General features: G+C 40.6%; 2 protein-coding genes across 4 annotated transcripts in view; both read left to right on the forward strand.

Annotated features, from left to right (window-relative positions):
- Positions 1-6,316, forward strand: part of STT3A (STT3A, subunit of the oligosaccharyltransferase complex (catalytic)) — a 79,008-nt gene extending 72,692 nt beyond the window's left edge. The window contains exons 18-20 of one of the 2 annotated variants that reach the window (XM_006867662.1): positions 3,714-3,902; positions 4,707-4,822; positions 5,981-6,250. In XM_006867662.1, the coding sequence (XP_006867724.1) occupies positions 3,714-3,902; positions 4,707-4,822; positions 5,981-6,019 (344 nt within the window). In that variant the 3' untranslated portion in view covers positions 6,020-6,250. Of the gene's footprint in view, positions 1-3,713; positions 3,903-4,706; positions 4,823-5,980 lie in introns of both variants that reach the window. The other variant, XM_006867663.1, reaches the window with a different exon arrangement.
- Positions 6,317-21,223: 14,907 nt separating this feature from the next.
- CHEK1 (checkpoint kinase 1) overlaps positions 21,224-26,283 on the forward strand; it is a 54,639-nt gene continuing 49,579 nt past the window's right edge. The window contains exon 1 of one of the 2 annotated variants that reach the window (XM_006867664.1): positions 21,224-21,290. In XM_006867664.1, the coding sequence (XP_006867726.1) occupies positions 21,226-21,290 (65 nt within the window). In that variant the 5' untranslated portion in view covers positions 21,224-21,225. The remainder of the gene's footprint in view (positions 21,291-26,283) is intronic. The other variant, XM_006867665.1, reaches the window with a different exon arrangement.

Here is a 26,283-nt window from a genome sequence, read left to right on the forward strand (position 1 = left end):
GAAGGGCTGATGAAAAGAAATGTGGATGGGTCTCTTGTGATGCAGGGGTGAATAATTGTTACCAGGATGGAATGTGAGGACTGGAAAGGTAAAGGTGGATATGCTATAGCAAGGAGGGATGTGATTAACTTTTCAGTCTAGGAGCGAAGGCCCCTCGGACCATCACTGGAGAAGAACAGAAATTGGGACCCCACCCAGAGAAGCAGCGAGGCCTGAGATGGAGACAGAGAGGATGACATGAAGAGATGGAGTGGCCGAGGACTTGAGATCCAGGGAGGGAAGGGAGCTGTGTGCTGAGGACCCTGGAGAGAGAGGGGGGGCCTGTGGGGTGTCACCTTTGGTTGGGTGATGATGCATGGATGGGATGGTAACTATGGCAGTGAAACGATGTATGATAGAATGAGTGTAAAACTAATGTTCCCCCATGTAAACTATCACACAATAAAAGGGGAAAAAAAAAAAAAAGAAAAGATGTACAGCTTCGGAAGCCCTAAGCAGGGACACAGTAAGTCAGAACACCAAAGAACTGTCTTGGAGCAGTGGTTAAGCACTGGGTTGTTGGTTCGAACATACCCAGTGGCTCTGTGGGAGAAAAGGCCTAGTCTGTTCCTATGAAGAAGACAGTCTAGCCAACTCTATGACGTAGTTCTTCTCTGTCACGTTGGGTCACTGAGTTAAAAATCAGCTTGACGTCACTTAATAACAACAACAACACTTAAGATTAATTTCAGTGTGACTTAAGCCTGGGCCAATAACATCAAGGTTTTGGAGTATAATCTATAGGAAAAGTTATACATTTTGAGGAAAAAGGGGTACTCATAACAATATCAGGAACTTGAGACATAGTATCCTTTCTTTCCTGTTTTTACTAATTAGAGTTAAATGGCATCATTCCCCTTTAGGAAAATATGAAGGTGAGTCAAAAATGTCTGCACTCAGTCTGTAGACTTTATTTTAACCAACTTTTAGAAAAGAAAAATTTACCATTTTTCAACATAATCTCCTTGCTTTTCAATACACTTTGTTCATCTATCAACAAACTTTTTTTTTTCATGTTTTATTGTGAATTATATGATATTTTACATGAGAGAACTTTAGTTTTACATTTATTTCATCGTATATCGTCTCATTGCCATGGTTCCAATCCCCTCCATGCATCATCAACCAACCAAAGGGTATACCCTATAGACCCACCCTCTACCTCCCTACCCCCACCCCCCCATTCTTCAGGACCCAGTCTCTCTCCCTCTCTGGATCCAAAGTCCCCAGCCACTTCATCACTCCATGTCATCGTCTGTGCCTCCATCTCGGGCCTCGCTGCTTCTCTGGGTAGGGTCCCGCTCTCGGCTCTTCTCCGTTGATGGTCCCAGAGACCTCTGCTCCAAGACTGGAGAGTTAATAACTCCATTCTTTGCTACCAAATGTCTACCTTTACATTTCCAACCCTCACAATCAGTCCTGATAACAATCATTCACTATTAATATCACAAGTGACCCTTCTGCATTTTATTTCATCAGCTCCACCTAGACAGATTGGATAGTACTCACTGGAGATTCTGCCTTCCTCCATGCCTCCTAGCTCTAGGTTCCCTCTTGAAAGCTTGTAAGCCAGTTACTTTTTGCCTTTGTGGTCCCTCCCCTCCATTTGGGTATCCAATGTCCAAGTTGCCCATCTCTGTCTACTCTGTGTGTGGAGGGGGTGGGAATGTTTCTTGCTGTAAGGGTTTTTTCCCTCTTTTGGGTTACTGCATCCATAGGTGTAGGTCAAGTTCATCAAATTGTCTCAGAGCACTCTTTTTTTTTCCCCCTCTTCTTTCTTCTCCTGGTTGAGTTCAGATCATCCATTCATCGGAACCAGGTCATGTGGGTACCATCTGCAAGTGTGGGTGTTCTTGTGCATATGCCCTCTCTTCCTATCAGCTGGTAGCTTAACTCTCCACTCTAGTCCTCTGTGGCCACGCCGCTGACCCTGAGCCCAGGAGTCCCCAGGTCTCCCCACACTGCTGGCCAACCAGGTCCCCATCTGGGTCCACAGAAGCCCACCGAACATTGTAGGGCTTAGCTTGCCGCTTCATTGCTGCTTTTACCCCACTTCCCCCTATCGGCAATGCATGTGGTCACCAATCAGGGCGCGTATTTCCGTTGAGTCTTAGTCTTGGAGGGGGGTTTGCATTAAGGGGACCCGACCACTTGCTTTGATGTTTCCTGGACAAGCCATTTGTTTGTTCTTGTAGTAACAGTACATCTGCCTCTATTGTTTTGTATTTTTCTTGGAGGTCTTTCTTTCAAGAAGTATCTTCTGTTCTTCTAGCCACTCCAGACTGGTTTGCTCGTCCTTTCAAGTGGGAATTTCCCATCTCTGGAGATCTGGATTTGGTTCAGGCTTCTACTTATAGTCTTATGTATTGCAAAGACTCTGCAGGAAGCCTCCTTCACTGGGCACTTTGTAGCCCCATTTTAGGTATTCCAATCAGTTATAGGCAGAAGATGGACTTACAAGCTTTCTATGGTAATGTTTCTGACTATTTCTTTCTCTCCCCCTCTGGTGTCTATTTTATATTATAATGCAAGGAAAACCAAGATTCAAAAGACTGCCAAGCATCTTAACATTATTCCCCCCTTTTCCCCATTCCAACCATGGGTCAATCTTTGTATCCCAGAGCCCTGTAGACCCAAGGTATGAACAAAAACTTTTGTATTACCTTATTTAAAAATTTTTTTAGGCTGAGCTTCGAGCCACCATAGCCTTCACTTCATCATCAAAGGTGAATCTTCATCCTTGAAGGGCTGCTTTCAAGGGACCAAACAGGTGAAAGTCAGGTGGAGCAAGATCAGGACTATAGGGAGGATGCTTTAACACCTCAAAAGAAAGTTTTTGTAGTGTCAGCAGTGTGGGCAGAGGTGTGTGGATGTGCATCGTCATGCAAGATCACAGTGCCATTTAATAGCAAGTAAAAGGCAGAGTATGGAATGGAAACATCTTCAATCGCCAACCAAGAAAAAGTTCAAAAGTCAACCATCACCTGGAAAATTGATGCTTACAGTTTTCTGGGATTCTCAAGGGCCAGTATTAGAACACTATCAGGTAAAAGGTTCAACAATCAACAGTGCTCCTTTTATTAAGACACTCACTGAAGAGCTGAAGTCTTAACTTCAGATTAAACACAGGACTGCTTATTTAAAGGCTTTGTAATCTTGCATGACAGTGCACATTTACACATTCATTAAAGCGTCCTCACTATAGTCCTGATCATTGTTACATCGGACTGTCACCTTTTTGGTCCCCTGAAAGCAGCCCTTCAAGGATACCTCTGATGAAGAAGTGAAGACAGTGGTGCATTTGTGGCTCATAGCTTAGCCTAAAACATTTTTAAATAAGGGAATACGAAAGCTTGCTAACAAATGGACAAAGTGTATTGAAAAGCAAGGAGATTATGTTGAAAACTGGTGTTATGTATCTTTTTTAAAACTTGATTAAAATAAATTCTGTAGCCAGAGTGTGGATAAGTTTTGACTCACCCTCAATTTTGGGGGAAATTCTTTAAAATGTTTTCATTAGATTTCGCTCTAAGTGCAACCTTGATGATGCAGTAGTTTCTTTTTATTTATTTGATTTTTTTTATTGAGAATATCCAAGACAGAGCATTCACTACTTCTTTCATGTACAATTTAGTGTCCATTTAGTTTTTTATTTGGTTCCTTTTTATTCCTAGATATCAACAAGTTCCTGTGGATGGTCCGCATTGGAGGCAGCACAGACACAGGAAAACATATCAAGGAACATGACTACTATACTCCAACTGGGGAATTCCGTGTGGACCGGGAGGGTTCTCCAGTGCTGCTCAATTGCCTCATGTACAAGATGTGTTACTACCGCTTTGGACAGGTCTACACAGAAGCCAGTGAGTGATTCTTAATAACATCAATAACAATAGTAATAGTGTGATAGTTGACACTTATATGCAGTGTGCTCCCCCTTATGCCAGGCATTAAAATAAAAAAAAAGAAATAGGTGAAATTATTTTTAATTAATTAAGTAAATATATGCTTTACATCTATTAACTCATTTAATGATTGCAACCCAAAGTGCAGATACCACTTTACAACCACTTTATTATACATGAGGAAATTGAATTATTTCCCAAAGTCACATAGCTGTGGCATAGTCAGGATTTAAACTCTGGGACTCTGGCTTTAGATTCTGTGCTTTTAACCACTACTTTTCATTGCCTATTATTAAAGTGGAATGGTACGATGAAAGGATTTTTCATGTCTTCAGATAATTATGTTGAGAATAATTTGATCAAGTGAAGTCTTTCCTTCTGACTTCAATTTCATGGTCCTATACTAGGGAGAATTTCTAAAGTGGATGCAGGCCTTTGATAGGTTCTTTTTTTCATAGGGTTACTAGTGTGTTATATAGAGGCCTCTGAGTAACAGTCCTCAGGAATAGAGAAACTTGGATGTCGGCCAGTATGTCTTAGAAGAGTATGTGGACTTGGCCAAGTATCATCTTGGAGAAGACTGAGTTATGTGAACACTGGACTTTCTACCTAATGTCCTTTTCTGCACACCCTACTCTCCAACCAAGCTGCTAACTAAGGAATAGCAATCCAATTAGCAGTTGATGTACTAAGTAGATTTACCATCGCCTTAGGAAATTAGCATTATATAAAGATGTGTGGTTCTATTTTCGTTCTCTCTAGAGCGTCCACCAGGCTTTGACCGTGTTAGAAATGCTGAGATTGGGAATAAAGACTTTGAGCTTGATGTCCTGGAGGAAGCATATACCACAGAACACTGGCTGGTCAGAATATACAAGGTGAGAAGGTGCTTCACTGTTTCAGAAAGCAACTCTCAAGTAGGGACATTTATTATGACACCAATCCTGACAAGTAGCTTGCAGCTCAATCAGAATATTGTTTTCAGATTATTGTTAGAAAGTGAATGTCCCATTTTGCGGTCATTTTGGTAGTTGCTTCAGTGATATTGTTGCAATTAATGGTCAGTCTATGACTGTCAGGCTTGGAGAAAAGGAAAGTTTGTGCATTTGTGTTTTCAAACTACATTTTCTTCTGTCCCACTAAAGAATTTATATGTACTATAGTGAGCTCTGGTAGCGTAGTGGTTACACATCGGGCTGTGAACCGCAAGGTCAGCAGTTCGAAACTACCAGTGGTTCCACGGGAGAAAGATGAGGCGTTCTGCTCCCTTAAAGATTTACAGCCTCGGAAACCCTGTGCAGGGTCGCTATGAGTCGGAAGCGACTCCACGGCACTTAACAACAATAGTGAGTCATATAGTGTAGTGTGTGTGTCTTTTGCATGAGAAAAGATTGAGACTCCTTGATCTGTTGGAGGGTAGGTCATTTTCACTGCTCCTCTCAGAGGTATTCCAAAAGTCTAAACAGAAAGCAACTAATCTAATCAGTGCCAGTTCACTTCAGAAAGCCAAACTAACCTGCAATATCCAATATAATTCCTTCCCTTTGGGTTGAACCTAACTAAGTAGAGAAGCTCTCCAAAGTTGACCTGACATCTTTATTCAAAACTTTTTATTGTGGATTGAGTGAAAGTTTACGGAACAGATTATCAATCCTACATTCACCACATTATATACTTTATGTCATAACAATGATTGCAGTCCACTCCATGTACCATCAGTTACATTAAGTGAACAGTATTTACCTCTATTCACTTAATCCCCCTGCTTAGTCCCCACCCACCCTATAATCACAGAACATTTCATAATTCAAAATTTTGTTGAATTAATAAATGTTTTTGGAATCATGGAATTTCATTTCTTGACAGGAGAGGCAGCTATGTTACTACTATCCTGTCACTGTTCTCATTGTCTCTTGTTCTTAGGAGATCTTTACTTAACAAGGGACAGAAGGTGGTTAAGCAGTTCTGATCACACAAAAGAAAATCTTTCCTTAAATATTTACTACAGTGGTTAACCTGATATCTTTTTGTTGCAGGTAAAGGACCTGGATAATCGAGGCTTGTCAAGGACATAAATGGCATATCATGTCCAGCTGTGATATGCTTGGCACTGAAAGCGTCATACTTAGGACGCTAAAGTTTTTTTTTTTTTTTTTTACAAGCAGTTTATAAAAATAGAGCATGATATGATGGTCTGGAAGTTTTGCCCTGGGCAGTGAGGGCTGGGTCACATGAAATGATTTTTATAATTCTAAGCAAGTTACCAAATGAAATGTCATGGATTTACTTTGGCTAATTAAAGGGGGAGGGTTTAAAAAAAGATGTGCCTTATTTATTTTGATGTACGGTGACTGTCTTGAGGAAGGCAAAAGTGTGTGCTGAGCCCATAGAAGGAGTGATAGTGCCCGTATCAATGTTCTTAACTCCATAAATGAGCCATGTAGACATTCTGCCTTTCGAATCACTAAAATTTAAAGAACTAGCTTAAATCCTTCATCTCCAACCAAGTTTGTTAGCTGTTTTTCAGCACCTAGCACAATGCCTAGTAGATAGTGGGCGCTGGATAAAATTTTTTGAAATGAATAAATGTTTGTGGGACCATGGAATTTCATTACTTGACAAGAAAGGCAGCTATGTTGCTACTATCCTGTCACTATTCTCAGTGTCTCTTGTTCTTAGGAGCTCTTTACTTAACAAGGGACAGCAGGTGATTAATCAGTTCTGATCACACAAATACTCTTTAGGACTAGCCAGGTGTTTTGAGGTTTCTTTTTGATCAAGAATAAAAATCAGACGTCATTTAGATCCAGAGAGGGAGAGCGACTGTGTGCTGAAGACCTGGGGGTACAGGGGAAGGATTGCATGGAGGGTCTTGTAACCATGGCAATGAGACGATATACGATAGAATGAACGTAAAACTAATGTTCTCCCATGTAAACTATCACATAATTCACAATAAAACATTTAAGAAGAAAAAAAAAATCAGACATCAAAATCTATAGTTTAGAAGATGCAAGGCAAACAAATGATTCTCAATAGAGAGGAAAAACTCCTCCAACATGTATAGAGGTTGGTGTCAGATATTTTTGTATCAGTTTAAATATAATCATACATATCTATTTGAAATTCAGGCTATTGGTACTTTCACTTATCCATGACACAGAAATGGCTCTTTGCTTATTTCCTATAGACTGCACTAAAACTCTTGTAGTCATTCAAATATCTTCATCCCTGTCTATTTGTTATTATATACCACTACCAAGCCTGATTATCTGGTTTTGAAGCCATTGTCAAATAAGCCACAAATTAGAAGGGGGAAGAATTGCAATTATTCTTGGTGTGGTGCTATAGGATAAGTGCAGGACCACAAGGTTGGTGTGAACCACAAGGTTGGTGGTTCAAACTCAACCTGCTGCTCCTTGGAAACCCTATACAGATAGCTATGAGTTGGAATTGACTTGACAGTACTTAAGAACAACAGAGAACCTTGCCAGTTTGAGAAATTATTAAAAATTTAACTCAAAGTGCCATGATCCCATCTATCAGGAGAAATAGTCTTATGTTCACCAGTACAAGAGGATGTTTTTAACTACATAAGGTGTACATTAGTAATGTATTCAAACCCGTCATTAAAAGTATAAAAGCTAACTGTCAGTTGTTACCTGTTTAACATAATTGGGCTGCTCACCTCATGGTTGGCAGTTCGAAACTGCCAGTGGTTCTGCTGGAGAAAGATGAGGCGGTCTGCTCCCGCAAAGATTTATAGCCTTGGAAACCCTGTGTAGGGTCACTATGAGTTGGAACTGACTCCACGGTACTTAACAACAACAACAACATACCTTTTAGAATATAAGTCAAATGGTGCTTTTAATGCATATATTGGGGAATACTGGTATACTAAGAAAACTTGATCTTCCAAATAGAAATACTTCAAGTGCTTCAACTGTGTCTGAGACACAGAGTTAATAAAAAGATTTTATTTACTAAAGATAAATACAGTACATGATTTATATACAGAAATCTTCTTGATAGAAGAGGTTTTATTTACCAATATGAGTTATGCTAGTTAGAGAATATTAGTGATCTGTTCTCTATAGTATAAATGGGATAACCCTTTAACTTATTGCTATTCTTCAATTTTGTCACTTTCTAGGGCACATGAAACTGTCTTTAAAATTCTTACTTTTCATTACAGTTAATGTAAAACAACACCAAAAAGTAACACTATGCTCTCTATTCCCCAGTGACAACCACTTTCAACTCTGCTGATTCATACATTATTTACTTCTATACATTAAATATACTTTATTTTGTTACTTCTTGATTTTTTTAAGTTTGGGCGTTATCTGTTGGCTTTCTGGTATGGAGATTGAGGGTTTAGCTTATTTTCACCATCTTTCTGCCCAGTATTCCCATAGGTCTGTGTAGCTGTAACATAATTTAATTGCCTTGTTACTTTAATTTGCTTTTTTTGTTCTGTTGACACATTTGTTCCCAAACTTAATTTGTGTCCGCCACCTTTTAGTATGTTCAAACACATTAGGTATTCATTCTTAAAGATGTCTTTTGGTATGTTCCCATTTGGATTGGTTTACTTTTACTTTGCTATACTCCTCTTGTCCTGATGTGCCCTTTCTTGTTGTTTTTTTTTATTGGACTGTACTTTTGTTTTTATTCATTTTCTTTATTGGACTGTTATATGCACATAAGTATGTGTGTTAATTCCCAAATTCATTTCTGATGTATCTATCACCTCTAGTATGATCCAGAGAAGATGTGTGTGAGAGATAAATTTTTAGACATTTTGCAAGTCTCCCCCTCATACTTGATTAATAGTTTGAGTGTAGACTTCCAGGCTGGGAATCAGTTTTTCTTAGAATGATTCGGAAGGCATTAGCTCAGTGTTTTCTCTTTTCAGCTGTTGTTAAATGTATTGCTATTCTGGTTCTTATTTGTTTACTCTTGGTAGTTTTCAGTCCCTTCCACCAAGGACTTCTTAGAGTTATCTTTTTTTAAAATAACTTTTTGTTGTGAATTGAGTGAAGGTTTACAGAGCAGATCATCAGTCTCACATTCAACAAATGATACACTATGATTGCAATCCCCTCCAAGTACCATCAATTGACATAATATACTATTCACTTTAATTCTTGCAATCCTCTGTGTCTTCTGCTAACTTCATCTTTCCTCTGCTAACCTCCCTCTTGTATATTGCCTTCCCTGTCACCCAGGTTTAACATGTGTCTACCCTCTAACCAGTGAATAATATTCCCTTCCCTCCTACCCCTGGTAACCGTCATAGAATGTTTCTTTGGTCAAGAAAAGCTTAACTTTGTACAATTGTGGCCTCATATAATTGTCGTTTTATGATTGACTACTTTCACTCAGCATAAGCCCCTCTGGGTCATCCATGAGTTGTGTCTTAGGCTGGGTTTTCTAGAGAAACAAAGCCAATGAAATATATTTGTATATATGTAAAGAAAGAGAAATTTGTATCAAGGAAGCAGTCATGGTATGGCATGGTAGGATACGCACTGGACCATAAGATTGGTTTGAACCGCAAGGTCAGTGGTTCAAACTTATCACCTGTTCCTTGGAAACCCTATACAGGGTCGCTATGAGTCGGAATCAACTCGATGACACTTAGCAACAACAATATATCAAGGAAACAACTCACAATTGTAGCCTCTCAGGTCCCCAGCACAAGAGAGAGAGGGGACATTTCCATTATATTGGGAGCAGGCCACACTCACAAGGAAGCATATCTTCAATTGATTGGCTGCACATAGCCACTCATCATAGAGTTAACTATGCCTGTATTAGGTTTCATCACCATTGGGATTAACACATCTTAACTATTAAACCACTGAGAATTATGGCCTACTCAAGTTGACACAGAACCCCAACTATTAAAAGGTGTTTTGCAAATTCATTGTTATTCTTCATTGTTGTGTAGTATTCCATTGTATGTATGTACCAAAATATGTTTACCCACTCTTCTGATGATGGGCATTTAAACTGTCCCCATCTTTTTGCTATTGCGAATAGTGTCAAAATGAACATGGGTGTGTATATGTATGTTGTGTCACAGCTCTTAGTTCTTGAGGATATATATATGCTAAGCAGAGGGATTGCTGGTCATAGGCTACTTCTATTTCCACAGTTATTGCACCATATTCGTCACACCAACAGTGTAGGAGGCTCCCAGTTTCTCTGCATTCTCACCAGCATTTGCCATTTTCTGTTTTCTGAAATTTGTTGTCAGATATGTTGGGATAAGATATCTCGTTTTGATTTGCACATGGAGCAATGCTTCATGTATTTGTTGGCCAACTGAATTTCTTCTTTAATGGTGTGTTCATGTCCTCTGCCCAGTTTTAAATTGGATTATATGTCTTGGTGAAGTGTTGAAGTGTTCTATAAATTTTAGAGTAGTCCCTTGTCTGATATGTCATTGCTAAAAGAAAATTTTCCCAGTGGGTTCTCTTTTTACTGTGCTGGTAAGACCTTTTCAAGATAAAAGATTATTTTAAATGTAGAAATAATAAATGACAGGGTAACCTCAAAGAAAATCAATATTCCATCACATCAAAATAACAAAAATTAGAAAAGTAGAATCTTCTTTTTGTGATTTTCTAAATTTTTTCATAACAATTTTAAGTGGGTAAATCACTGTGCTCATGCTTCAGATATATTGCAGGGACCAGTCCCTGGAGAAGGATATATTTGGTAAAATGGAGGGTCGGAGAAAAGGAGGAAGACCCTCAACAAGATGGATTGGCACAGTGGCAGCAGCAGCAGTGTCAAATGTGACACCGATTGTGAGGTTGGCACAGGACCGGGCAGTGTTTTGTTCTGTTGTGCGTAAGGTTGCTAAGAGTTTAGTACTGACTCGATGGCACCTAACAACAACCATTACTGTGCTTAGTACTTTGGACTCTTAAATATGGAAAATCAGGTTCTTCAGTTCTGGGGATTTTTTGTGAGTTATTTGTGGATTCTGCCAACCCCCTGCCTCTTTTTGAAAATAGATTGTCACAATGTGGATGAAGTAAGTGTGCTGGTTCAGTCCTACTGTCCCTCCAAAGAATTGGTAGGGCTTAGGCACAATACGCACATGAAAGGAGGCAGAGCTTTAAGCAAATAAGATTTAATGAATCATAGCATAAGGGGGAGCATTGAGTATGAGTTCTTGGTTTCACTTTTATGCTGTCTCAGGGGTGGGCTCCAGGTCTCTAGATAATTATCTCCTGATTCCTACATTTTCCTATCAATTTAGAGCCCATAATGGGCCAATTCTTCCTGGGTTTGATGTGTTTTTTTGCCATTACATCAGTCTTGATTCATAAGCTAACCATAATGCATATTATATTGTTAAGTGTTGTCAAGTTGGTTCTGATTCATAGCAACCCTATATAGGGTTTCTGAAGAGCAGTTGGTGAGTTTGAACTGCTGACCTTGTAATTCAAACACCCTATAGTGCCACACCAGAACTCCGATTTATTATAGGGATACTATGATTAGTTTTTGTTCACATTAGGTTAGTTCTTTTCTCCGTGAATGCTTAATTTGGGTGAAAGTCCCTCTATCTTTCCTTTAATTAGATTCTCCTGCATTCTTTGTGATTAAGTGTGGTTAGCCCCTATTCTCTGTTCTAACTACCAACCAATATGGATATTAATTTACTGATTTTTTGTTAAGTACCCTCGAGTCAATGACTCGTAGTTACCCTGTATGAGATTTCTAAGGAGCAGCTGGTGAGTTTGAATCACTGACCTTGAGGTTCAAAACCGACCTTGCAGACCAGTGCTTATCCTACAGTGCCACACCAAGACTCTTTAGTCTCCTAATATCTACTTTAATGTTTACCAACACTGAACTGTTAACTGCTAGGTGGGTGGTTCAAACCTACCAGCCACTCCTTGAAAACCCTATACAGGGTCACTGTGAGTTGGAACCAACTCTACGATACTTAACAACATTCTATTTTGAAGGAACCCTGGTAGTGTAGTGGGTTACGAGTTGGGCTGCCAACTGCAAGGTCAGTAGTTTAAACTTACTAGTTGAACAGTGAGAAAAGATGAGACTTTCTGCTCCCATAAAGATTTACAGTCTCAGAAACCCTATACAGAGTGTAGCATGAGTCAGAACTGACTCAACAGCATACAACCACCACCACCACCATCATTCTTTCTTGAGGGGGGTTTCTTCAACTTTATTTTCTAATCTATCTACATTTATGCTGTCATATTTTTAATGTCTAAGACCTTTTGTGATGGAGTATTTCTTTGTTTTGACATCTTTCATATTAAAAGCTTTCTCAAATTCCTGGCTGTCTGCTCTTTTATTAATAGTGAGGCCCTGAAAAATCTGTTGGGGTAGTAGGAGTTGCAGGGGAACTTAACTAAATGTGGACTTCACTCTACTGCTAATTGGCTGGGCTGTTACATTGGGGAATACATTCTTTTACATACAAGAGATTCCTTCAGAAGGCCTGTGTATCCTCTTAACTCAGTGTTATAGCCAGACTATCAGTTTTCTGGGAATGGAGAAAGAAGGTTGAAGGTTCTCGAGTACATAAACTTAAATTTAATAATTCTCTTTTCAGGAGGTTATGGTTTTCACTATGCCTGATGCACCTCGTTGAGTTTACCATCAATTTTCTATCTTAAAATCTATGAGATTCAGCATGGGAGAATTCATTGAGTACATGGAGAAAGGGTGGCATTTAGAGATCTACTAGTTATTTATGCAGTTCTCAACCTACCCTCTTTTTTTATTTTTTAAATGTTTTATTGTGAATTATGTGATAGTTTACATGGGAAAATATTAGCTTTACATTTATCCTAACATATATTGTTTCATTGCCATGGTTACAGTCCCCTCCATGCATCATCAAACAACCAAATGGTATACCCCACAAACCTGCCTCTCTATTGTCAGCACACAGACCCTCTCCCTCTCTGGGTGTAGAGTCCCTAGCCGCTTCAGCTCTCCACGTCATCATCTCTGCCTCCATCTCTGGCGTCACTTTTCTCTGGGTAGAGCCCTGCACTCCGCTCTTCTTCCTTGATGGTCCCAGGGACCTCAGTTCCTGGATTGCAGTCAAACACTCCCCTCCTTTTGCTAGAACACGTCTACCATTACATTTACAACCCTCACAGTCCTGATAACAATTATTCACTACTGTACCACAAGAGTCCAATCCCCATCTCCTCTCATCAGCCCCTCCTAGACAGATTGGATACTACTCAGTGGAGATTCTACCTTCCTCCGCACTCTCTGGATCTAGGCTCCCTCTTGAAAGCTTGTAAGCCAGTCACTTCTTGCCTTTGTAGCGCCCCCACTTTGGGTAGCCAATGTCCAAGTTGCCTATCCCTGTGTATCGAGGGGGTGGGAATGATCCTCACTGTAAAGATTTGTTCCCTCTTTTGATATACTACCATAGGTATAGGTCAAGTTCATCAAATTGTATCAGCTTACTCCTTTCCCCCCCTTTTTTCTTCTAGTTGAGTTCTGATCATCTAGCCATTGAAGCCAGGTCAAGTGGGTATTATATGGAAATGTGGGTGTTCTCGTGCATATGCCCTTTCATCTGCTGGACGCTTCACTCTCCACACTAGTCCTCTGTGGCTATGTCACTGACTCTGGGCCCAAGAGTCCCCAGGTCTTGCCACACTGCTGGCCAACCAGGTCTTCACCCGGGTTCACAGAAGTCTATTGAACGTTGTAGGGCTTAGCTCACTGCTTCATTGCTGTTTTTCCCTCACTTTTCTTTATCGGTGACCAGTTGGTCACCAGTCAGAGTGCATGTCTGCTTGTGTATTCTCCTTGAGTCTTAGTCTTGGAAGGGGGTTTGCCCTGAGGTGACCCGACCCCTTATCGGTGACCAACGTGGTCACCAGTCAGAGCGCATGTCTGCTTGTGTATTCTCCTTGAGTCTTAAGTCTTGGAAGGGGGTATGCCTTGAGGGGAACTGATCACTTGCCTTCATGTCTCCTGGTCCAGCAACTTGCTTGTTCTTGTAATATTCAGTTGGACTGCCGTTATTGTTTTGTATTTTTTCTGTCGGTCTTTCTTTCAAGAAGTATATTCTGTTCTTCTAGCCACTCCAGGCTGCTCTGCTTGTCCTTTCAAGTGGAAATTTCCCACCTCAGAAGATCTGGATGGGGTTCAGGATTCCACCTATGGTCTTATGCAATGCAGAGGCGCCGCAGGAAGCCTCCTTCACTGGGCAAGTTGTAGCCCTATTTTAGGTATTCCAAGGAGCTCTGGTAGTGTGGTTATGAATCGGGCTGCGAACCACAAGGTCAACAATTTGAAACTACCAGCTGCTCTGCGGGAGAAAGATGAGGCATTCTGCTCCTGTAAAGATTTATAGCCTCAGAAACCCTGTTCAGGGTCGCTATGGGTCGGAACAGACTCAACGGCACTTAATAACAATAATCAGTTATAGGCTGAAGACAGATTTACAAGCTTTCTTTGGTAATATTTCTGGCTGTTCCTTTCTCTTCTCCTCAAGTGTCTATTTTACAATAGTAGTAGGCAAGGGAAACCAAGATTCCCAGTCAAGCACCTTAACATTTTTTGCCCTCTTATACCCATTCAAACCATGCTTTAATCCTTGTATCCCAGAGTCCTGTTGTTCCAAGGTTGAGCATACATCACTATTTACCTCTGTCCCACTTAGAGCATGCAAACCTGCCCAACTGTTCTCCCATCCGCCTTGTACTTCCATTCCCCTCCTCATTCTTTTGTCCCCCCCACCCCCAGCACCCAAAGTATCCTGTGTCTGTTCCCTACCTGTGCTCCACCTTCCCCTCCCTCTCCTCACCCCACCTCCCACATCCTGGCAACCAGCAAATAATTCTGCCCCCCCACCCCCACCTTTTAGTATGGGTTCTTTTTCTTAGTCTTTTACAATAGTGGTCCTATGTAGTATTTCTCCTTTTGTGACTGACTAATTTCACTCAACATAATAATGTCCTCAAGGTTCATCCATGTTATGTGCTAGCGTACAGCTTCCTTGCTATTCTTTAAGGTAGCATAATATTCCATTGTGTGTATGTACCACAGTTTGTTTATCCATTCTTCAATTGATGGGCACTTAGCCTGTCTCTATCTTTTTGCTGTTGTAAATAATGCATATATCTACTCATGTTATAAGGGGCTCTGGTAGCGTAGTGGTTATGAATCAGGCTACTAACCTCAGGGTCAGCAGTTCGAAACTACCAGCCGTTCCATGGGAGAAAGATGAGGCTTTTTGCTTCCGTAAAGATTTACAGCCTCAGAAACCCTGTGCAAGGTCTATGAGTCAGAACTGACTCCACGGTACTTAACAACAACTCATGTTATGGCTCATATTTCTTGTGGGTAAGTACCAAGTAGAGGTATTCCTGGATCATAAGGTATTTTTATTTCTAACCTTCTGAAGAAGCGTCATATTGCTTTCCAGAGTGGATGGACCAATTTGTAATCCCACCAGCAATGCAGGAGCGTCCCAGTCTCTCCACATCCTCGCCAGCATTTATTGTCCTCTACTTTTTTTTTATCTTTGCTGTTATTGCTGGTGTGAGATGATATCTCATTGTTGTTTGATTTGCATCTCTCTAATGGAGTCCTGGAGTGGCACTGTGGGTTAATGCGCCAGATTGCAAAGCCGTTTGAACTGCAAGGTTGGTGGTTCAAGCTCACCAGATGCTCCTTGGAAACCCTATACAGGGTCGCAATCGACTTGACGGCACTTGACAACAACAACAACAACAACAATGGTTAGTGGTAAAGAAAACAAAAATCCTCACCACTGGACCAATAAACAACATTCTTATCAATGGAGAAAAGATTCAAGTTGTAAAGGACTTCATTCTTCTTGGATCAGCTATCAACACCCATGGAAGTAGCAGTCAAGAAATCAAGCGACGTATTGCATTAGGCAAATCTGCTGCACAAGACCTTTTAAAAGTATTGAAGAGCAAAGATATCAGCTTGAGGACTAAGGTGCACCTGACCCAAGCCAAGGTATTTTCAGTAACCTCATATGTATGTGAAAGCTGGACAGTGAGTAAGAAAGACCATAGAAGAATTGATGCTTTTGAGTTGTGGTGCTGGAGGAGAATATTGAAAGTGTCACGGGCTGCCAGAAGAACCAATAGATCCATTTTGGAGGAAGTGCAGCTAGAGTGCTCCTTGGAGGCATGATGGCCAAACTTCGTCACTTATACTTCAGACATATTGTCAGGAGGGGCTAGTCACTGGAGAAGGATATCATGTTTGGTAAGGTGGAGGGTCAGAGAAAATTGGAAGATCTCCAATGAGATGGATTGGTCAAGTGGCAGCATCGGTGGACTCAAGTGTGGAAACAGTAGTGAGGTTGGCCCAGGATCGGGCAGTGTTTCGTTCTGCTGTGCATAAGGTCACTATGGGTCAGTACCGACTTGATGGCACCTAATAACAATGGTTAGTGATCATGAGTATTTCTTCATATGTTTGTTTTCTGTCCGGACTTCCTCCTTGGTGAAGTGTCTATTCATGTCCTATGCCCATTTTAAAATTGGGTTGTCTTTTTCTTGTAGAGGTGTTGTAGTTTCCTATATATATTAGAAATGAGTCCTTGTCTGATGTGTTATTACAAAAGGTTTTTTCATATTGTCTGCACCCTTTTTACTCTTTTGTTGAAGTCTTTTGATGCACATAAGTTTTTAATTTTCAGTATGTCCCAATTGTCTATTTTGTCTACTTTTGTGTAGTTTTCAAAATGTTTGGTAGTCTGTGTATTCCCTGAAATAGAGCCCTCACATTTGTCCCTATTTTTTCATTGATGGCCTTCATAATTCTGGGATTCACATTTAGGTCTTTAATCCATGCTGAGTTGGCTTTTGTATAAGGCATGAGGTAAAGGTGCTTGTTTCAATCTTTTGCATATCGTTTTCCAGTTCTGCCAGCTCCATCTGTTGAAGAAACTATCACCTCCACATGCGATATATTTAGGCACTTTGTCGAAAGTCAGTTGGCTGCATGTGGATGGATTAATTTCTGGATTTTCGATTATGTTCCATTGATCAATGTATCTTTCATTATACCAGTACCAAGCTGTTATGACCACTGTAGCAGTGTAATAAATTTAAAATCAGGGAGTGAGAGGTTTCCAACCTAATTCTTAAGCAGTGTTTTGCTTATCCTGGGTTTCTTTCCTTTCCATATAAAGTTTGTAATAGTTTTTTCCATCTCTTTGGAGAATGTTGTTGGGGTCTGGATTGGGATGGCATTTTATGTGTAAATTGCTTTGGGCGGTATTGACATTTTCACAATGTTATGTCTTCCTATCCAGGAGCATGGTACTTTCTTCCATTTTTGTAAGTCTCTTTTGGTATCTTGTAGTAGTGTTTTATAGTTTTCTTTGTTTCTCTGGTTACATTTACTCCTAGATATTTTATCCTTTGGGTGGCTATTTTAAATGGTATTGCTTTCCTAATGTCCTTTTCAGTGCTGTCATTGTTACTATAGAGGAATCCAACTGTTTTATTATGTTGATCTTATATCCTGCCACTTTGCTGAATCTTCTAATGAGGTCTAGCAGCTTTTTTACTGAGTCTTTGGTGTTTTCTATGTATAGAATCATACCATCTGCAAATAGAGTTTTAGTTCCTCTTTACCAATTTGGATGCCTTTAATTCCCTGTCTTGCAGTATAGCTTTTGCTAAGGCTTCCAGCCCAATATTGAATAGGAGTGCCTACCCTCTTTTTTACTACTTTCACCTCCACATAGAGTTTCCTATTGAAAACAATTCTTGAGCTTTTGGGAGTTCTGTGATATAATAAAGGTGTTTTTTTTTTTTTTGCTTTCTCATTGCCTGTTTTGAGGTTCAGCTTTCACCTAAATTACTTTTCATCTAATGTCTTCACTTGGCAAAATATTCTCATACTTTTCTTGTGGGCTATTGCCTTTGAAAAATAAAAATAATTACTGTGATTTCAGTAAGGTCTTAGAAGGGAACAAAGTCTACTGTATAGATTCATTCTCCCATATGTTATCTTTAACTGATACTCTGCCTGAAATCTGTCTACATTGATTTTTTTTTTTTTATTTAAGGTTTTTATTGTGGATTGAGTGAAAGTTTTCAGGGCACATCATCGGTTTCACATTCAAACATTCATATACCTTGTTTCATTACATTGATTATAATCCCCTCCACATACCATCAGTTAACAGGGTTTCTCTCTATCCTCTTTAGCTTTTTTTGCGGGGGGGGAAACTTTGCCTTTTTGGAATTTACAGTCTCGGCTTTTAGGGAAGGTTTTTACATTTATCTGTGGGTATCCAGGGCTCATGTATGGAATTACTAACCAGCATAACTGAATAATCAGATGAGGGACTCTACATTGATTGTTTCAGGTTAAAAAATGAACTTAAATCCATTCAGACATGGAGTTTTGTGTAGGTCCTCCTCTTTATTATGTGTTCACATTCTTTGTTTGCAGCACAGTGAGGAAACTCTAGAGAAGGGGGTAAATGACACGATGCCCCAACTCTGTGATGTCATGATTAAACCTTGAGGCAACTTTATTTTGAAATGGTTGTCTGTAACATTGCCTCTTTAAAACAGATATGTGCCTTGTTTTGTGTGACATATTTTACTCTCTGACTAGTGTCTGATCACTAGTAATGCTCTGTGTATGCGGCCTAGTTTTGACCGTAATTGAAAAGATATCGCATGTACCATAAGTTTCCAGGTTAGTTTACTGTCAGGAAGGTAAACTTATTTTTCCGAACTTCTGGTTTTGGCTCTCAAGCAAATCTCTTTGCCTACTTAAACCATTCCAAAGGAAGGTCATCCAACAGAATGAGGAAATGACCGAACAATATCATTACTAGCACTGTTTACTGGGGATAATGAAAATCTGGTTACAGCTGGACACCAACAGAGAACTGTCAGATATTCATGCAGGATTCAATAGAAGATGTGAAACAAAAGATTCCATTCCATTTCCCCACATACATTTTGAAGGTCCCTAATACAAAGGGTTGCTTTGAGTCAAAATGACATGATGCCATCTAAGAGCACTGGTAATCACAAGGTCAGCAGTTCAAACTCACCAGCTACTCTAGGAAAGCCTATATACAGCAGCAGTTGTTAAGTGCTGTTGAGAGTTGGTTACAACACATAGTGACCCTGAATAGTGTTTCCTGGGGACAACGGTGAGTTTGAATCCCAGACATTGCGCTTCAAATCGAATTTAGTCCCCCTTGCCACACCAGGACCTTTTTTTTTTTTTTTTTCCTGTCAAAATTTATCCCATCATTTGCAGGCCATACAAAATTATCAACTTAAAAATTAGCCTGTTATATAGTTGGTCAAACATTTCATGAACTCACCCCTAATGGAGTTCTGTCTGGTGTGGCGCTGTAGAATAAGCATTGGTCCGAAAGCTCGGTTTGAACCACCAATCTTGAGGGCAGGGTTCAGGGGACAGGTTTGGTGAATTGGCTACATCTAGGAGCTCAGGTGTAGTACTGGTGTGGCACTGTGGTTAATACGCCAGACTGCAAAGCTGTTTGAACTGCAAGGTTGGCAGTTCAAGCTCACCAGCTGCTCCTTGGAAACCCTATACAGGGTCGCTATGGGTCAGAACCTATTCGACGGCACTTCACAACACAACAACAGGAGCTCTGGTAGTGTAGTGGTTATGAATTGGGCTGTGAACCTTAAGGTCAGCAGTTTGAAACTACCAGCCTCTCTGTGAGAGAACGATGAGGCTTTCTGCTCCCGTAAAGATTTACAGCCTTAGAAATCCTGTACCGACTCCACGGCATTTAATAACAGAAGGCCTGTGGGCAGAGGTTCACACACCAGATGTCCGTTTTTATTAGCACAAGGAGCTCTGCTAGCGTATTGGCTCCAAGGGCTACTAACTTCAAGGTCAAGCAGTTCAAAACTACTAGCGTTTCTGTGGGAGAAAGATGAGGGTTTCTGCTCCCATACAGCCTCAGAAACCCTGTGCAGGGTCGCTGTAAAGTAGGAACGTACTCCACGACACATAACCACCACCAAGGATCAATTCGCATGGATGTGGGCAGCAATTCTTAAGTCTCTCTAGTCAGTATCTTTTTCCGACTCAAAGTAACTCAAGCCCAACAGATTCAGGAAGACAGGAAGCATACTCTCTTTGCCCGTTTGAATGGCCAATCTTTAGAGCGGCAGGACACGGGAACGCGCACGCTCCTGCTTTACGGCACGGTGCGTGCGTTTTCGACAGCGACGTCAACAAGTTTTGGCGGGAAAAGCGCTGCATTTGGATTTCTGTAGTGGTGGTCACTGGAGAGTCTGGTGAGAAAGAGCGGCGGGTAGTGAGGAAAAAGCCTGGTGAAAGCCTTTGGGGTCTGCATTTGTGAGGGAGGGAACAGGGAGGGAAATTATCTAAGACCTAAACGGATAGGAAACTCCGTGGAGGGGTCCCGTCGAGAGCGGCAGAGTGAGGTGCCAGGGGCCCTTATTGAGTCGAGAACCGGAGAGACTGTCGTTCTGCTGGTTGGGAACGCCAAAGGTTTGTAGGCCGCGCATCAGTGTCCCAGCCCTTGCTTCCGCGTGTTGTAGCCGTTTGGCCCCGCCCAGAGTACCTCCTGGCCCTTGCGACTTCTTGGGGGTGGGAATTGGGGCTGAGCAAGGCAGGAGGAAGGAGCTCTGGTAGCGTAGTGGTTACGGATCAGGCTGCGAACTTTAAAGGTCAGCAGTTGGAAACAACCAGCTGTTCCGCGGGAGAAAGATGAGGTTTTCTGGTCCCGTAAAGATTTACAGCCTCGGAAACCCTGTACAGGGTCTCTGTGAGTCGGTTCCGACTCCACGGCACATAACCACCAAGGCGGGAGGAGGAGCTGCAGAAGTCGTAGTTGTTGTCACTTCTTCCCCCACCCCTGTACTAGGTACCTAGCTCATTACCTTTACTCTCTTCCTCCATGCCTATCTCAGCACCCCCTTACCTCTCTGCGCACCCCACCCCAGTCTTACCGTAAAGCATTTGTTCCCTGCCCCACCCCTCATCCTCCTAATAGAATTTAGTGGAATTCTAATCTTGAGTTTGAACAGATAAATATATCAGAAACTTGGTAGGGATGTAAAGACTTGGCATAAAATATGCATTGGAGACGTATGGAGAAACCGAGAGCTGAATTTATGTGGGGAACCGCGGCAGAGAGCTCAGTGGCATTACAGATGTTTGAAGTTTGCACTCAACCCCGCTCATTTCTGGCATCCTGTCTTTTCCAGCAGAACGATTTAGTGGAGTCATGGCAGTGCCTTTTGTGGAAGACTGGGACTTGGTGCAAACCCTGGGAGAAGGTGCCTATGGAGAGTGAGTTCAGTCCTTTTATCCTACCTGCACACTGACGTTTTCTGTGTTATCTGAGCACATTTTGGTTGCCTTGGATTCTAAACCTTTGTTGTTTTTGTGTCGAGTCAGTTCCGACTCTGTATAGGGTTTCTGAGTAGTGGCTAGTGAGCTTGAACTGCCGACCTCACAGTCCAGCGCCTTAACTCTCATCGCCATATCAGGACAATTTAGAGAATAGTTATTTGCATTTGAAATGAAAAACATTTGGAAACTGAAGCTACAGAATCTTTTATAAGAATCATTATTTTTTTCCTTCTCTTACATTTTCTTTGTAAAGAGCCAGAGAAGCCTTTGAAATCATGTTTGCTTTCCCACATTGAGTTTCCTGTGTTTTTTAAGCATAATGGTTAAATGAGCAAATGAACATACTTTTGAGACAGAGAGCCTGGTTTCAACATGCCTGTTATTGTTTTGTGATTTTACAAAATAGACAATTATTTAGCGCAGTTTAAGTTTACCGAAAAATTGTGTAAGAAAATACAGATAGAATTCCCATTTAAACCCTCCTCCTTGCACATTGTTTCTCTTATTAGCATGCTTTCAAACTGTGCTTTATTGCTACAGGATATTGTTGAACAGTGTTCGTACATTGTTAAGTGTTTCCCTGTATAGTGTTTCTGAGGCTGTAGGGAACAGACTCATCTTTCTCCCTCCCAGCTCAAATCGCCAACCTTGTGGTACTTAGTCCAGTGCTTATCCTTCTGAGTGCACACTCCCAATAATTGATACAGTGTTATTAGCTGGGATTCACTCTTTCAGTTGTACAAAGGGGGCTTCAAAAAGTTCGTGGAAAAATAGAGTTAGAAGATAATGAAATTTTTCCACTAGATTTTCAAGCTCCCTCTATGAGTTTTTGACAGACATTTAATGACATGTGTCCACCATTGCAGTAACATATAGAATAGTTTCGCTGCCCTGAAAATTCCCTGTTCTGCACCTATTCATGCCACCTAGTTGCACCAACACAGCTTTTCACCTTCTCTATAGCATAGCCATACCAGAATGTTTTATATTTGGCATCCATTACTATGTTGCTTTTTCAGATTGACTTCTTTTACTTGTTTTTAGGTGCTCTGGGGTGTATTTCAATTCATAGCTACTCATGCATAACAGAAAGATATACTGTGCCATCCTAACACTTGTTATGTTTATGTCCATTGTTGTTGCCACTGTGTCACTCCCATCTCATTGAGGGTTTTCTTTATCTCTGACCCTCCATTTACCAAGCATGATGGAGTTACCAGGGACTGGTCTTTACTGACATGTCCCAAGTACTAGAAACCAAGTCTCGCTATTTTGGCTTCTACAGTCTTCCTTGTTCACTGTCCAACTTTTACGTGCCTATGAGACGATTGGAAATACCATGACTTGAGTCTGGTGCAACTTAGTCGTCAAAGTGACATTTTTACTCTTGAAGACTTTAAGGAGGTCTTGTGTATCAGATTTACAAAGGATGTAATGCAGTACATCCTTTGATTTCTTAACTGCTGCTTCCATTGAGTGCTGATTGTGGATTTAAACAAAATGAAGTCTGACAATTTCTATCTTTTCTCCATATATCATGTTGTTATTTATTGGTCCAGTTGTAAGGATTTTTGTTTTCTTTACACTGAGGTGCAATCAATGCTGAAGGTTGTAGTCTTTGGTCTTCATCAATAAATATTTCAAGTCTTTTTCACTTTCATCTAACAAGGTTATGTCATCTGCATATCGTGGGTTGTCATTGAGTCTTCCTCCAATCCTGATGCCACATTCTTCTTTATATAATCCAGCTTTTCGGATTATTTGCTTAGCATATAGATTTAACAAATATGGTAAAGGATACAATCCTGATGCACACCTATCCTGATTTTAAACCAAGCAGTATTCCCTTGTTCTGGTTGAATGACTGCCTCTTGGTCTATGTACAGGCTCTTCATGAGCACAATTAAGGTTTCTGGAATTCCCATTCTTTCCAATGTTATCCATAGTTTTTTATGATCCACACAGTTGAAAGCCTTTGCAGAATCAATGAAGCACAAGTAAATATCTCTCCAATATTCTGTTTTCAACCAAGGTCTATCTGATAATAGCAATGATATCCCTAGTTCCACATCTTCTTCTGAATTTGTATTGAATTTCTGCCACCTCCCTGTTAATGTACTCCTTTTGTTGTTGTTGTTGTTAAGTGCCGTCGAGTCGGGTCCGACCCATAGCGACCCTGTACAGGGTTTCCGAGGGTGTAAATCTTTACGGGAGTAGAAAGCCTCATCTTTCTCCCGCGGAGCAGCTGGTAGTTTCGAACCGCTGACCTTAAGGTTCGCAGACCGATTCGTAACCACTATGCTATTACATCCAGCAAAATTTTATTTACATGTGATATTAATGATGTTTAATGGTTTCCACATTCCATCAGATCATTTTTCTTTGGAATGGGCACAGATATGAATCTCTTCCATTGGTTTGTGAGGTAGCTATCTTCAAAATTTCTTGGCTTAGACTAGTGAATACCTCTAACACTGCATCATTTTGTTGAAACATTTCAATTTGTATTCCATTAGTTATTGGAGACTTGTTTTTGGCCAGTGCCTCCAGTGTAGCTTGGACTTCTTTTAATACCACTGATTTTTGATTATATGTTACCTTATGAAATGGTTGAGCCAGTTCATTATGCTACAGTGACACTGTGTATCCCTTCCATCTTCTTTTGATGCTTTCTGTATCATTCAGTATTTTGCCCATGTTGTTGTTGTTAAGTGCCATAGAGTCGGTTCCGACTCATTAGCAACCCTGTATAGGGTTTCCAGGGAGCAACTGGTAGGTGTGAACTGCCCACCATGTGGTTTGCAGCCCAGTGCTGATCCTACTGCCCCATACCAGAAGTCCAACATGTAATACTCAAGAATTTGACATATGATCCAGGGACTTGCAGTTTGGCATTGTTGACGGCCCATCCTCTAGAACTCAGGTGTACCACTAGTTGTGGTGCTACTGGTTTTGCCCATAGAGTCCTTCAATATTGCATCCTGAGGTGTGACTTTTTTCTTAAGTTCTATCAGCTTGAGAAATGCTGAGAATGGTTTTCCCTTTGGCTTTCTAATCCATGTTTTTGCACATTTCATTTTAATACTTTTCTTTGTCTTCTGGAGTTGCCCTTTGCAATTTTCTGTTCAGCTCTCTTACCTCATCATTTCTCCCATTTGCTTTGCTTCTGTACATTCAGAGCAAGTTTCAGAGTCTCTTTTGAAATCCATTTTGGTCTTTTAGTTCTTTCCTGTTTTTAATGATCTTTTTCTTTCTTCATGTATGGTATTCATTATGTTCTCCGACAACTCCTCTGGTTTTCAATCCTTAGTGTCTGATGTATAATATGTCTTTTTGAAATGGTCTCTAAATTCAGGTGGGATTTACTCAAGGTCATATTTTAGCTCTTGAGGACTAGTTTGATTTTCTTCAGCTTCATCCTGAACTTGCATAAAAGCAATTGATGGTCTGTTTCACAATTGGCACCTGCCCTTGTTTTGGTTAATGAAACTGAGCTTCTAGAACATTATCTCTTGCCACAGATGTAGTAAGTTTGATTCTTGTGTATTTCATCTAGTTAGGTCCATGTATATATAGTCATCTGTATGTTGGAAAAAGGTATTAGCCATGAATAAGTTACTGGTCTTGAAAATTGTATCATGTGATCTGCATTGTTTCTGTCACCAAGGCCATATTTTCCAACTACCCATTCATTATCTTTGTTCCCAACATGTGCATTCCAATCACAAGTAATTATCACTGCTTCTTAATTGCATATTTGATCAGTTTCAGACTGAAGAAGTTGCTTGTTCTTGATAAGTGCCATTCAGTCACTTCCGAAGCTAAGTGACCCTGTATAGGGTTTCCAAGAAGTGGCTGGTAAGCTTGAACTGCCGACCTTGTGATTCAAATCGACTTTGCGTTCCAGAGCCTTAACCCGCAGTGCCACACCAGTACTCTGAAGAAGTTGGTAGATTTCTTCAGTCTCATCATCATTGGCTTTAGTGGTAGATGCGTAAATTTGAAAAAAAAGTTGTATTGATTGGCCTTCCTTGTAGGTATATGTATCTCATCCTATCACAGACAGTATTGTACTTCAAGATAGACCTTGAAATGCTCTTTTTAATGATGAATGTGATGCCATTTCTCTTCAGTGTATCATTCCTGGCATGGTAAACCATGTGATTGTCTGATTAAAAATGGCCATTACTAATCTATTTCAGGTCACTAATATGTAGGATATCGATCTTTATGCATTCAGTTTCATTTTTGATAACTTTCTGTGTGGCACTGTAGTATAAGCACTGGACTGCTAACCACGAGGTAGGTGATTCAAACCTACCAGGCTCTTCTCGAAAACCCTACACAGGATCACTATGACTTGGAAACAACTCAGTGGCACCAAACAACAGCTTTTTTAGATTCATACTTCTTATAGTCCATGTTGTGATTATTAATGGATTTTTATAGGTATTAATTCTCATTTTGAGAAGGTCCTGAAAGGTTTGCTCTATCCATGTTATCAAGGTCACTTCACTTTGTGGAGACAGTTCTTCAACAGTTGTACTTTGGGCGCCTTTCAGTCTGAGGGGCTCATCTTCTGGCCCTATTCACTGCTATTTATATGGTTTTCAATGGCTACTCTTTCAGAAGTGTTCCAACTTTCCTTCCTACTTACTCTTTCTTAATTTGGAAGCTCTGCTAAATCCTGTCCACCATGGGTGGTCCTACTGACATTTTGAATACCAGTGGCACAGTTTTTAGCATCATAGCATCATACAAACTGACATATGAATGGTGTTCTTTTACTTTGTTGTTGTTGTTGTCAGGTGCCATCGAGTCGGAATCGACTCATAGCGACCCTATGCATAGCAGAACGAAACAATGTTCGATCCTGGGCCAACCTCACTACCACTGCCACACCTGAGTCCATCAATGATGCCACCTGGCT

The sequence above is a fragment of the Chrysochloris asiatica genome, unplaced genomic scaffold, assembly GCF_000296735.1.
Source record: "Chrysochloris asiatica unplaced genomic scaffold, ChrAsi1.0 scaffold00107, whole genome shotgun sequence".
Lineage (NCBI taxonomy): Eukaryota > Metazoa > Chordata > Mammalia > Afrosoricida > Chrysochloridae > Chrysochloris > Chrysochloris asiatica.